General features: G+C 41.1%; 1 protein-coding gene across 13 annotated transcripts in view; it reads right to left on the bottom strand.

Moving 5' to 3' along the window:
• Cdk5rap2 (CDK5 regulatory subunit associated protein 2) overlaps positions 1–14688 on the bottom strand; it is a 194033-nt gene that overhangs the window by 95121 nt on the left and 84224 nt on the right. For 8 of the 13 annotated variants that reach the window (XM_076564372.1, XM_076564376.1, XM_076564370.1 and 5 more), the window contains 2 exons: positions 5717–5887; positions 1808–1948 (listed from right to left, as the gene is read on the bottom strand). In XM_076564372.1, the coding sequence (XP_076420487.1) occupies positions 1808–1948; positions 5717–5887 (312 nt within the window). The remainder of the gene's footprint in view (positions 1–1807; positions 1949–5716; positions 5888–14688) is intronic. The other 5 variants (XM_076564381.1, XM_076564382.1, XM_076564379.1 and 2 more) reach the window with 1 other exon arrangement.

Raw genomic sequence — 14688 nt, forward strand, 5'->3', positions numbered from 1 at the left:
GCAAGCTCTACAGTTTGTTAAGAGCAAAGGACTACACTGAAGACACTTTATGCTGGAGAGGATGTGGAACTAGGGGAACTCTCCTCCACTGCTGGTGGGAATGCAAGCTTGTACAACCACTTTGGAAATCAATATGGCACTTTCTTAGAAAATTGGGAATCAATCTCCCCCAAGATCCAGCTATACCACTCCTGGGCATATACCCAAGAAATGCTCAATCATACCACAAGAGCACTTGCTCAGCTATGTTCATATCAGCATTGTTTGTAATAGCCAGAACCTGGAAACAACCTAGATGCCCTTCAACTCAAGAATGGATAAATAAATTGTGGCACATATACACAATGGAATACTACTCAGCAGAGAAAAACAATGACATCATGAGGTTTGCAGGCAAATGGATGGATCTAGAAAAAATCATCCTGAGTGAGGTAACCCAGACTCAGAAAGACAAATATGGTATGTACTCACTCATAGGAAGATGCTAGATGTGGAACAAGGGTGACTGGACTGCTACTCACATCACCAGTGAGGCTACCTGGAAAACGGGACCCCAAGAAAGACATGGAGAAATGGATGAGATCTACATGAACAGCCTGGACATAAGTGGGAGCAATGAAGGGTGAGGGTCGAGGGAAAGAGAGCGGAAGATCCTAGCTGGATCAAGAAAAGAGAGGGAGAACAAGGAATAGGAGACCATGGTAAATGAAGACCACATGAGAAAAGGAAGAAACAAAGAGCTAAAGAGGCCCACAGAAATCCACAAAGATACCCCAACAAAAGACTGCTGGCAATGGTCGAGAGACAGCCGGGACTGACCTACTCTGGTGATGGGATGGCCAAACACCCTAATAGTTGTGCCAGAAACCCCATCCAAGGACTGAGGAATCTGGATGCAGACATCCACGGCTAGGCCCCTGGTGGAGCACTGGGAGTCTAATTAGTGAGAAAGAGGAGGGTTTATATGAGAGAGAATTGTTGAAACCAAGGTTGGATAAATCACAGGGACAAATAACCAAATGAATGGAAACACATGAACTATGAACCAAAGGCTGAGGGGCCCCCAACTGGATCAGGCCCTCTGAATAGGTGAGACAGTTGATTGGCTTGATCTGTTTGGGAGGCATCTAGGCAGTGGTACCAGGTCCTGGGCTCCTTGCATGAGTTAGCTGTTTGAAACCTGGGACTTATGCAGGGACACTTGGCTCAATCTGGGAGGAGGGGACTGGACCTGCCTGGACTGAGTCTATCAGGTCGATCCCAGTCCTCGGGGGAGACCTTGATCTGGAGGAGGTGGGAATGGGGGGTGTGCTGGGGGGAAGGGGAGGGGGGCAGGAAGGGAGAGAACAAGGGACTCTGTGGCTATTATGTAGAACTGAATAGTATTGTAAAATAAATAAATAAATAAATAAATAAACAAACAAATAAATAAATAAATAAAAAAGAGCAAAGGACTAGACCAACAATGGGGACCAGATAAGGAAGAGCCAGTATTTCATCAAGGCAACTTCCTTACTGCTTAGAATCCCACATTTTTCAAGAGATGATCCTTGATGAAGCAGATACAGGCTCCTCTCCCAGAAAGCTGGAAATTCTCCGTATCAGGTACACAGTCAACAGTAATGACCAGATGAAGGAAACTAATTTGCAGTGTGGCTAGACAAAGCACCTCCCTGTCCCACCGGCTGTAAGCTCAATTATCAGCAAGAAGGCACTGGATAGTCCCTATCAAAGGAGTTATCAAATACATTTCAGAAAAGAACATGAATACATTCGCATGTGGACACCCAAATTCAGTCAAGCTTGCCTTAGAGAAGATGAGTTTGCTGCGTGGTGACTGCTGAGAACACTGTTCTGTTATTAAGCCATCGCTCCCAAACTTGAGCTCCTCTGCAATCATTAAATAACAGTTCTGCTGTATTGCTTCCAAATCTTTTTCATTGGATTTCTAAGGAAATGAAACAAATCATAACAAAGTTTTCATCAAATATAAAGAGATTAAAAAAAAAAAACCTCTTTAAGGGAAGATATCTTATTTTGTCACAAAGTCCTCATGTCCCCTAAATAATTCCATCATCTCAAAACATTAGGCAACTACACAGCTATGATACAACTTCATCTTCATATCATGATGGGTGAGAGCAAGTAGCATACCAGCAAGATGGCCAAGGATAGTAGCTGTCCATGAACTGCCCTTATTTGCCACAGTGGCTGTCTTTCCATTAATATGGTACCCTGATCCAATGAGTTGGTACGATCCCTAGGTCTACTCTGCTCACTGCATGACCCCTGGGTCCATTTCCTACCCAATCAACATGCCAGGATTGCATAATTAAATTCAACAAAGTCTTAGTCTGTTTTGAAACTATAAATTGAGACCATTCACATGCACAAGGGAGAAAAGGCTGGGACTGCAAATAAGCATTAAGGTGTGCTCATATATGAAGATTTTTCTCCATGACACACAATGCAGTTCCCCTCCCTGGTACCTCAGAAGCCTGGATCGAATATTACAAAAGGACAGGAAAACTCCACCTCTGGTCTCTGGTCAAGTTCAAGTGCAGAATCTATCCCCAACCTGGTGATTCCTAAGCCAGAGTTTTGTTCACTCTTTGCAGGAAAGTAAGGAATAAGATCCACATCTACCTTCTAAGCATGGAGCAGAATTAACATGCCAATCATTTAGAAGGAATTCAGTACCCACAAAGAAAGAAATGGGCAATTCTCTGTAAGATCCCACTGAACTGGAATAGAAAAACCTGAAAATCAGCCAACACTGCCTGTCTAGAATTGTGTTAGCACAACTGCACCTTCATAGTTGTCATGTTTTGACCAACAAATGACACTGTAATGCTTAACAAGGAAACAGTAGCCCACCCCCTCTCGCCCCCATTTTCACATCAAAGCCTCAGTCCCAGGCAAAACCAACTTGCGATCCTTGAATGCTACTTCTGCTCTGTCTTCAGGTGTCAACATGACATTCTCACGCTTGTGTTTCTTGATTCCTCACTTTTCAATTTTACCAACTGGCTCCAGTCAGGAGTGTAGGGACTTAGTCTTGCATCAGTCATCTGCATCTCAAGACCTCTCCTAACAATTGTATTACAACCAGTTGAAACAATATTTGCACTATGTTATAGCACATAAATACTGCCAAGCAATGTAGCATTCACAATCACACTGCCAATCACATTCAGTTCTTTGAACTCTTAGAATTAGTAACTTCTTTGTTCTATTTGCCTACTTAGTTCATAAAATTATTACAAACTGCAAATTTTCTCCAAATTCTCAGGAAAAAAAAAGTTTTAAATCCCTCCCAATAGAGTCAAACACATCAGTAATTGACCAGGTCCGCTATAGTTTCCCAGAGGAGTTCCAGAAGGCAACCTCCCTCAAAGATCCAAACTTGGACTCCTTAGTAGCTCAGCTGTCACTCTGGACTTGCCTTCAGTACATCCAGGAGAAAGCCCCTTTATCTGGACCTTTTCTATCTCCTGGATTATTTCTTTGTTCATACGGCTCTTCTGCCAAGAACTTCCTGCAGAGTGCATGCAAGACAATCTAAGATACCACATATCTGAAAATACCCTGCTCTGCTCTCACACTGGCTGACAGACTAGCTGAGGACAGAATGTTAGACTGGAAATCACTTTTCCTCCCAAGTTTGAAAGCATCACTCCCGTATCTTAGTGTCTAAAGCAGCTGCTGGGAGTTCTGATGTCATTCTAAGTCCCAGTTCTTCCGACCAGGTCTATGTTGCTCCCCTCCCTGGAGCCTTTCAGATCCCTTCTTAATCACCAAGCCATGACATATCACAATGCCTCACCTCAGCCTATGGATCTTCTTTTACCCCTTGTGCAGGAACAGCTGTCCTCCCATTCTGGGACACAGCTCCTGATCCCTGGACCTGCTTTGCCTACTTTGCTTCCTGGTGCTCCTGTTAGTCATATTTTGGACCTCCTGAACCACACTTCTAATTTTCTTATCTTTACCTTTCCCTATCTTCTTGTTTAATTCTGTTTTCTGGAAGGCTTACACATTTATCTTCAACTTTCTAACTCTTGCCCTATAAGTGTTTAAGTCAGCAATTATACAATGAATTTCCAATAGGCCATTCTTCTTTTCTAGTTATCTTTATTGGTTTTAGATTCTGATCTTACTTTGTGTGTGTGTGTGTGTGTGTGTGTGTGTGTGTGTGTGTGTGTGTGTATCATTGCATATGTGCCCCAGCACTAGAGCACTAGTGGAGGTCAGAGAACAACTGTGTGGAGTAAGTTCTCTCTTTCCACCTCTCTGTGGGTTCTGGGCATCAAAGTCAGGTCTTCAGGCTTAAATGACAAGCACTTATGCCCACTGAGCCATCTCATGGATACTGATCTTACTTCCTATTTTACCTTGTTTTGGTGTCAAATTTCTGTAGGTTTAAAAAGCTCTACAATTTTCATTGTTGCTGTTTCTACTACATACACTCCCTCCTACCCTTTAAATAAGGTCTCACTCTCTAGCCCAAGCTAGCCTCACACTAAAGATCCTCCTGTCTCAGCCTTCCAAGTGCTAGCCTTATAGGCATGAGCCACCCATCCCAATTTCTATGTACCTTCATTCTCTTTTCTCTTATTTGATGAATACAGGCCACTTATCTTTTAAATATTAAAGTGCTCAGAAGCTCTAAGTGTGGAAATGGACAGAACAAACGTAGTCTTACTGGGGGATGTACAGGTGAACCCAGCTGTTTGAATAAGGATCTTCAACTTCCAGCATCTTTCATTCTTTCTCCTCTAGGAGGAATCTCCTGGTTGGGGTCTGCATACTTCATTCATACGATTCTCCCCACTGCCATTTCTGCTATGTAAGTTTCTGCTGCCTCCGATGACCCTAGGCCAGCACTTTTCTGCTTTACATGCCCTAGAGATCTCTTGCTGGAGAGGAGAGAAGGTCACCTATCCCTGCCTGAATCTCACCTAAATCTCCTGTTTTCAAAGGCACTGGCCACATCATCTGTCTGCTGAGTCTTCCTTGAGCCTTTGCCAGCTTGACTCTTGTTGGCTAGTCTTTATTGAGTGCCACAGTGGCAAAACTGAACGCTATGCAATATCCACTCGTCAAACACACAGAACATCCAAAAGTTTGTTAGCTTGTAGCTTCTGTTGTACAGTCCTCCACAGCCCTGTGGGCTTACACTTTCCAGTCCTCCACTCCTGTTCCAATGAAGTATCAGTATTCGGTAGCAGCATTAAATACCTGGATTCAATCCACCACAGTTACCTGGGTTCTATCTCAGAAATTCACTAAATTGACCAAATAAGAAGTGAATTCCAACACTAAACAGGAGACGAAATGGGCAAAGGAGTGAAGGCCCACTGCCCAAGTACTTGCCCTCATTGAGCAGCTGGGCACAGGAGCAAGTCCACTTCCCTTCTCTGACCTTGTTCTCCTTCCTATCAGCTGAGGCTCATATAACTTAAAGGAGGTTCTAAGTGCCACAAACACATGGTAAACTCTGTTAAAGTAGCAGTGGTGGAATACACCTCGAATCCCAGTGCTCCAAAGGTGGAGGCAGGAAAGTCAGAAGCTCAAAGTCATCACAGCTACATAGTCAGAGACCAGCCAGGGCGACGTGAGACTCTGTTGCAAAGAAAAAGTTCCTGCAAGAGTTTAGAATAAACTACTACATTGAAAGGTGATTTCCATATGAAAGGAAAAGATGTTGTGGTACCTGAAGCTTCAGGTCCTTCTCACTGCCGCTTTCTGTTAGAAATCGGATGATTTGTTCTTGAGTATGGAACTTGCTATTGCTTTCACTCAGAAGACTCTTGTAATGCTTCTCCACTGCCTTCTCTCTTTCATTCACTTCATTTCGTAGTTTTTCAACTTCATTTCTAAGGTCCTAGTATAAGAAAAAGACAAAAAAATGGAGTTTACTTGTGAAAGAGTTCAAGGTGACAATCTCTTACTGGCCTCACTTCCCAAGTTCTGCTGAAAACAAGCTGATCAGTGCATTTAACAAATACAGACTTCTTTCTCATTTAGAGTTTTACAAATTTAAAAAAGTCTTTATGCACATGATATTGTTTATAATGCTGAAAAACCAGAAAATCAAACAGCCTCAAACAAGGAAACTATAAAGAGAAAATTATAGAGTATAAAATATTTTTTAAAAACACAATTACAAGTAAAGACAAACCAAGATAATCAAGCTGTGTGTCTAATACAATCCTGGTTATTTCTTTCCTGCTTATACAACTGAGGGGGCCCTCTGAGAAAACACCTAAACAAAGGGACAACAACGGCATCCAGGAGATTTTTACCTTTTCCCTCAGTTTCTAAAATTCTTTTTTAATTTTTTCAATGAGATACTATAATACAAGTAATCATCAGAAAAGAGACCTTAACAGTGGTCATAAAGAACTCATAATAACGCACAAAACAACTTGGTAGGAAGTTTTTTAAAAGACAGGAATAAAAACAATATATAGTAAGATTGCTACTATGTTACAACAGGTGCTTGTGAGGTTGACTTTGTGAAGCTGACTATTTAGAAACCAAATGACTGTAAACAACCCAGATGTGCACCAATAAAAATTAACTATGGCACGGTTTCACCACAGAATACTTGCACTGCACAGGAAAAGGAATAGGGTCTCTCTGAAGATGCCCCAGATCAATCTCCAGAATGTATTAACGTAGATGTTGAGGAAGAGAGAGCCAGGAGAAAGGAGATGGGAGAGCATACTGCCATGTATTTCACCATAACACAAACTAAATGGCTGCTCATAAAACAGAAGAGAGCTGGATAGAAGAATCAGAAGAAAAAACAGAACTAGCTTTACAGATGTGACCATTTAAAATTTTACACAATTATCTCCTTTAAAGTTCGCCTAAAACTAAAATAGAGCAAGCAAGCAAAGCAACAATGAGTCTGATTTTGTATGACTTTGATGGGTTGAGCAAACAGTTTCAGTAACCTGAGGGTGAAATAATGAGCATACCCTTACTGAGGGGAAGACAAAACACATGAAACTGGTTTAAGTCACTGTGTCAGAAATAATAATGTTAGTAATGGTATTCTGAAATGCATGTACATACATAATACATAGTTATTAAATGAGTAGATATTAATCTCCTTAGATCCAGCACTTTAACACAATCAAAAAGAAATACAAATAGAAACAAAGTTAGACTCACTGTAAATCTGATTCGGAGCTATCCACATGTTTACACTTTGCTCTTTCCTTCCTTCCACACTGTGGACACCATTTCTCAACCATTTCCCACCAAAAGAATGTACTTTTTCTATGTTCCCAAAGTTCAGTACCTAAAACCGAATCACCAGCATCCTGACAACTAATGCTGCAGACCTCTAGAAAGGTGAACCCATCACCCTAAATTTTAACAGGTCCAGATAGCTGTGGAGCACATGAAAGTTCATCCACTACCGAGGAGAGAAGATAGAATTTTCATACGGATGAGCAAGTAATTCAAATACATCAAAAATCTACATTCAGTGGTAAGGATATGGCTTAGTGGAAGAATCTTAGTACACACAAAGCCCTGGGTTGAGTGCCCAACAGGCATGCACACACAGTGGGTGTAAGGAAATCCATGAATTCATACCACTTTAAAAAAAAAACAAGAAAACACTTTTAGTTGCTCTGATAAGAGAATAACTGCTCCTCAGAGATGTTCCTGCTCCAATCCCTAAATGGCAAAAAGGAATAAAGGGTAACAGATGAAATTCAAGCTGTTTATCAGCTGACTTTAAAGGGCACATGCCATCCTGGGCTATCAAGGTGGGTCCAAGGGCCCTTGAAGATGGAAGGGATGGCAGAAGATGCCTCTGGCAACCATGGCTTGCACTGAGGATGGAAAGGGGCCACAGGTCCAGAAATCAGTCAGTCCCCAGTATCTCCAGCCATCAAGAGGAATACAACCCTAAGAGCAGTCTCCACCTGGACTTGGGGAGCCCTGTCTCAGACTTCTGCCTTCCAGAAGAGTTAAGACTACATCTATACTGTGAGAACCTGCTATAGCTAGAACATGAAAGAAATGACTTCCAAGGTGTTTAGCGAACTTCTTTGTTATTTTTACATTTAATTTTCCCTGTATAAACTGCCCCTCCTGACAAACAGCTAGATAGGAAGAAATAAGTATATTTTTACAGGGATATTCAGCTATAAAATAAGAAATAATAAAATCAGATAATCACCATTTTGTAAACAATCACAAAATCAGAGACTCAAATACTGGGGAGAAACATAAATACTTTTAGATAAAATGCTACCCCCCAAGGGAAAAAGATGAGGCTATCTTAGATCCTTAATCCAAAATAAGATCCCAAAGCGAACATGAACTCTAAACAGTAAACCAAAATTCAATTCTGGACGGGGTTAAGGATTTTTTTGGTCAGATATTTGTTTTTAATTTTACAAACAAAACTGTCCCTTAGTGTCTCTGGGTGATTGGATCCAGAACCCCAAAGGATACCAAAAGTAACACCCAAATCCTTCCTATAACAGTATAATATTTGCATAGACTCGGCCCACATCCTCCAATTATTATAATATTTAGAACAATGCAAATGCTGTACACAGCTGTTACACAATATTGTTAGAGAATAATGGGCACAAGTCTCTACATGTTTAATACAGACACAATTTTTGATTCAAGCTTGGTTAAATGTGTCAATGCAGAATCCAGACACAGAGACAGCTGTTATGCTAAAGCAACAGTAACAGAATAACAACCAATGAATGAGCTAGTCCTGCCAACAACTTCAGCTATGTTCAAGTTGTGAATGCTTCTTTTGAACTGTTTCCAACTGTAATGAGTTTTTACATTATTTTAACTTCAGTTTCAACTTTTGCCCATTTTTATTTATTCTATTAAACCATGACTTACAAAGAACATACAGCAACTAAGTAAATTATTTAAAAAAAAAAAAACAATTTAAAAAAAGGAAGGCTGTTGTGAAACCTGGCCTAGTCTGCAGAGAAAATTCCAGGCAAGCTAGGTCTGCAGAGCAAGACCCTGTCTCCAAAAACAAAAACTAAACCAATTCTATTTTAACAAATACAGCAAAATTCATTGTACTGTATCCTTACCATCTCCAACTACTTGAGCTTCCACATCATATGTTATTACAGTTTACTGCTTTTTTATTGCTAACGGTATCTTTTAGCTCTAGATTTAATTTTTCAGGAAAATCTCTGAGAAGAATTTCTAGGTCTAAGGGTATGCATATTTTGAGCACTCTTCCAAAGAGGCAGTGAGAAAAAACAAACAAACAAACATAAAAAACACAACAAAGCCCATCACATCCCTGTTAGTTTCCAAAATATTTGCTAACAGAACTGATAGGAAAGGCTTCTTCATACGTGTTAAAATGTGCATTTCCTTGATGGCCAACCACGTCTGTATAGAAGTGACTACTGTTCTTTGCCCTCTTGCAAACTGCTCTGACTAGCTATGAGTGACAATACTTTCAGTCCAAACAAATGCCATTCCTTTAAGAATCATTTACAAGGGGCCTAGAGAGATGACTCAACAGTTAAAGGCACTGGCTGCTCTTCTAGAGGACTGGGTTTAATTTCTAGCACCCATATAGCAGCTCACAGTCAACCGTAACTTCAATTCCCAGAGAGCTGATGCCTTCTTCTGGCCTCTGTGGGCACAAGCCATGTAAGCAGTGCATAGATATACATGCATGCAAAGCACTTTTATATACATTAAAAAAATTAAATTAAAAATTAAGAAAAAAAGAATCACCCAAGGTGTGCACTTACAAAACTCAGATTCAATCCATGCACATCAAAATACCTACCATGGCAAAGTCCATCTCCCTTTCTAAAGAGGCAGGATTCACCTATCCAGCAAACAGGACTTCATTTTATTTTCCCCACCAGGAGGTGGTGGCACACACCTTTAATTCCAGCACTTGAGAGGCAGAGGAAGGCACATCTCTGTGAGTTCAAGGCCAGCCTGGTCTATAGCTAGAGCTATGCAAAGAAACCCTGTCTCAAAAAAAAAAAAAAAAGATTATTAAAAAATATTTTCCCCTTGGGATCTTGTTGCTGTTTCTAATCAAAGTGAATACACACCAGTGCCAGAGAAACAGCTGTGACTGAGAAGTAGGCAATACAACAAGGAGACCTGGAATGCTCCCACATCCAGGGTCACTGGAACACAAGCTGTTGGGGCAAGCACTTACCATGACCCAGAGCATGTGCCAAGCACTGTCACAGTTAATCTACTTCATCTCAAAATTTAGGATGGAGGTAAAATGGTGCACGTGTCGTGTTTTATCCCAGTACCCAGGAGGTAGAGGCAAGCAGAATTCTTAGTTCAAAACCAGCCTGGTCTACATAGTTGAGCCCCAGGCCAGCCAGGGCTCCCTAGTAAGACCTTGCCTCAAAAACAAAAGTATGATGACCTTTTAGCCCACCTGACTCCAGCTGAACTCTGGCTACCTCAAAGATCTCTGCTTCCTGTTCTCCCTGATCATTCTGCACTGGCAACTGACTGTCTTTCTCTGGCTCTTAGATTAGGCATGTACTCAAATCAGGACCTTCATGCTTGCTGTACCCAATGCCTGTGTTTCAGGGATGTCCCTCACCTCCTGCAGGCCTGTCACCTCACTCCAGTTTTCATAACCTCCCTCTCTCCATACTCCTTTCCCCTGTTATCTCTTCCCCAGTACCTGCTAATATAGTATACCTATCTTGTGTGAACTTTTTTAGTTCCACAAGAGCAGATCATATCTTGTTTACTGCTGCAACTCTATCCCCTATAATGACACCATACATATAGAAGGTACTACAGCAGATTAAAAGAGAGCCATAAACTCTTTGATAGGGAGTCCATGTCTCCACTTTTTAAAGCTTAGCAATGTAGTGACCATTGCAACCTAAAGAACATGGGTCATTTCTGGACCAGGCCTGGAAGGTTCTAATTCCTGTCTCTTCAGTCACTCTTTTGAAGGCTTGCAAGTCCTACATCTAAAAGACCTGGCCATGCTAATTCTCCCATGCTGGAGAGGCCAAATGCAGGTATTCCAGTTGATAACCTCAGCTTAATTTTCCACCCATCTCCAACAAGATACCAAACATAAGAGTCATTTGCCCTCCAAAGCAACCCACCTATCAACTGAGTACAAGTGAGGGGCATGTAGAGCAGAAAACCATTCAGCCTGTCTAAATCCTTGGTTAGTAAAATGAAATATAAATTCATCACTTTAGACACTAACTTTGGGGGTGATCTGTTATACAGCAATAGATAACCAAATCAGCACTCAATAAAATATCCATGCATCTATTGGATAAATGAGGTATAGAATGAGTAAATTAATAAGTAAGTAAAGACAGGATGAAATTTGGGGTTTCATGCTCTATCAATGAGGTACACTCCAGTCCTACTCCCATTTTATGAGCAAGGAGAGAGGCTGTGGGAACCTAATTTACTTGTGATCACAATGATTAAGGAATGACACTTGGCTGGTATCTGGTTCTAAACCCTCTCAGTGCACATGTACACCAAAGCACACATGTAGGCTTTCTTTAATAATGCAGTAACCTCAATCCATCCACCATACCACTTTGAGGAACCGCAACACACACACACACACACACACACACACACACACACACACACACACACACAATTTCAATGAAATTTAAAAACTTACATAAGACCACCTTAACATAACTCTCTAACATCACATGGGGCAAGAGAGAAGGCATGAAGACTTGAGTCTAATCACCATCACCTGTGCAAAAACTAGATCTGGGCAGTCTATAACCCCAGAGCTGGGGAGTAGGCACAGAGTTCACTGGCCAGCCCAGCAGAATCAGTGAGTTCCAGGTTCAGTGACAAACCATATCAAAAAAATAAGGTGGTGAGTGTTATGAGATGTCTTAATATATGCTGTGAATATGTGTTAGTCCCGTTGGTTAATAAATAAAGCTGCATTGGCCTATGGCCAGGCAGTATGAAGCCAGGCAGGAAAATACAAGAGACATAGTGTGGTGATATTTTATCTGTGTCCCCCAATAAAGTTTATCTAAGGATCAGAGGAAAAAGACATCTACTATATTAAACATAGAAGTCAGGCAATAGTAGCACATGCCTTTAATCTTATCGCTCGGGAGACAGGGATCCATCTGGATCTCAGTGAGTTCAAGGCCACACTGGGAACAGAGCCAGGTATGATGGCACATGCCTTAAATTCCAACATTAGTTAACCATGAAGGTCTGGAGGTTTTTACAGACAGACAGGAAATGACAGAGAAGGGCAGAAGAGGAAGTGATGTAGCTAGACAGAGAGGAAATGAGTTGGCAGGACAGAAAGGCATATAGGTGTGGGAACACAGGAAGTGGGTCTTTCTGAATTCTGTGGAGCTGATGAGGTGAGGTTAGCAGTAGCTTTTCCTATTCCTCTGATCTCTCAGGTTTTAACCTTGATATCTGGCTCTGGGTTTTTAATTTAATAAGACCTTTTAAGATTCATGTTACATTTGGCATCCAACTTGTGGGGTACAAATTCACAGAAAAAGCCACTTGTGGCTTTAAAGGCCCCCTGGCTCAGGCCGGAGCTGCAGGTGGTTGGATCTCCACCCACATGGGCCAGAGTCTCTAGCTTTTTCTCTCCTGGCAGCGGCTGGCACCTCTTCTCTCTTTTCTTCTTTCTATCTGCTTGAATTTCCTGCCTGCCTCTAAGCTGCCTTGCCATAGGTCAAATGGCTTTATTTATTGAGATAAGCCCTACACTTTCGCATTATGCAGAGATTGGACAACAAATGATACAGCTACCTCTCCCAGGACTTGACAATTAATCCCAAATTGTTCTTTTCAGGATCCCCTAAAGATGCCTTTGACCCCAAACAGCAGGAAGTAATTTCAGTAACACAACACCCACATTCCCAAGAGATGGGGCTGGTGGTTTATGGTCTTTGGTTTTGGATAATGGTCATTGTTTAGGATGGTTGGTTACAAGTTGTCATTGTTAATGGTCAGGAAAAAGGCTAAACAAAGATTAAATTTAAGGCTCTTGTTTGAAAAAAGAAAAAAGAATATAGATAAGAGGTAGATTATTGAATCTACTCTGAAAAGAAAAAAGAAAGGCCGGGGAGATACCATCCCACCATCCAGGGAACAACATGTAATGGCAGACAGGTAAAGCCACGAACATGTGGCAACATACGAATTAATAGAAATGGGTTAATTTAAGATATAAGAGCTAGCTAGCAAGAAAACTGAGCCAGAAGCCATGGCCATGCAATTTGTAATTGATATAAGCCTCCCTCACCCCCACCCCACCCCCCATGTGTTTACTTGGGTCTGAGCGGCTACAGGACCGGGCAGGACACAGGAAAACTTCCAGCTACAAAATAGTGAAAGAAGAAAGGAGAGTAAGGGGAGATGCCAAACTGCTGTCCAAGGAGCAACATGTAATGGGACACATGTAAAGCCACAGAACACATGGCGATACATAGATTCATAGTTATGGGCTGAGTTAAGTTGTAAGAGCTAGCTAGTAAGAAGCTTGAGCCATAGGCCATATAATTTGCAATTAATATTAAGCCTCTGTGTAATTATTTTTATAAGTGTGTGGGACTGTGGGGCTGCGCGGGGCCAAGTGGGACCAGAGAAACTTAAGGCTACGGGTGAGCAACAAAGAAGATACCTGACATCAACCTCTGGACTTTAGCACACACAGCAGCACACATGTGCACATGCCCACGTGAACACATACATGAAACCCACACACACTAAATCTGCACACTAACTTAGGAAGAGTGTACTTTCTTTAGAATTTTGTTTTAGTTGTGAATATTTTAATATTTTACTTTTAATTGGTAAATAACCATATTTATGGGTAAAATGTCATGTTTTGATGTATGTATACACTGTGGAACAACTATATCAAATTAATTAACACATTTGTCAGTTAAATGTCTCTTTTAGTGACATTTAAAATTTGTCCTTTTAGCATATTAAATTTTTAAATATATTATATTCACTATGCCATACAATAGATCTGGAAAATATATCCCTGTTTGAAATTCTGTCCCTTTGGCCAACATCTCTCCATATTCCTCCACAAATCCCCCATACTCCAGGAAGCACCATACTACTCTTTACTTCTGGAGGATCAGCTTCTTTAGATTCCAGGTCCACTCACATTGGTATAAATGACAGTTTCATTTTAGGCTGAATAAGAAATAGCCTGTGTGTATGTGTATGGTGGGTATGCATTTCCCTTATCCCTACAGGAAGTGTTGAACACTTAGGCTGCTTCCATTCTTGACTGCTGTCAATAGTGCTGTAGTGAAAGAGAAAAGAAAGTAGAGATATTTCTTCAACATACTGACTTGTCAATCCTTTTAGATGTACACACAAAAGTGCAATTACAGAATCGTAAGATAATTCTAGTTTCATTTTCTCAGGAAGTTTTATACTGTTCTCCAAAATGATTCCACTAATTTACATCCCCACCAACAGTGCACAGGAGTCCCCTTTCTCTGCATCCTCCCCAGCATTTGTTATCTTTCTTCTCTTTGGTAATAACCATTCTAACAGCTTCAAGGTGATACGATGTTGTGGTTGTAATTTGCATTTCCACAATGACTGTTGTCCCACCTCCATTCATTGAGGAGGTTATTCATTCCTAGCCCAGGACCATATTTTGATTAT

Source organism: Peromyscus maniculatus, chromosome 2 (genome assembly GCF_049852395.1).
Source record: "Peromyscus maniculatus bairdii isolate BWxNUB_F1_BW_parent chromosome 2, HU_Pman_BW_mat_3.1, whole genome shotgun sequence".
In the NCBI taxonomy this organism is placed as follows: Eukaryota; Metazoa; Chordata; class Mammalia; order Rodentia; family Cricetidae; genus Peromyscus; species Peromyscus maniculatus.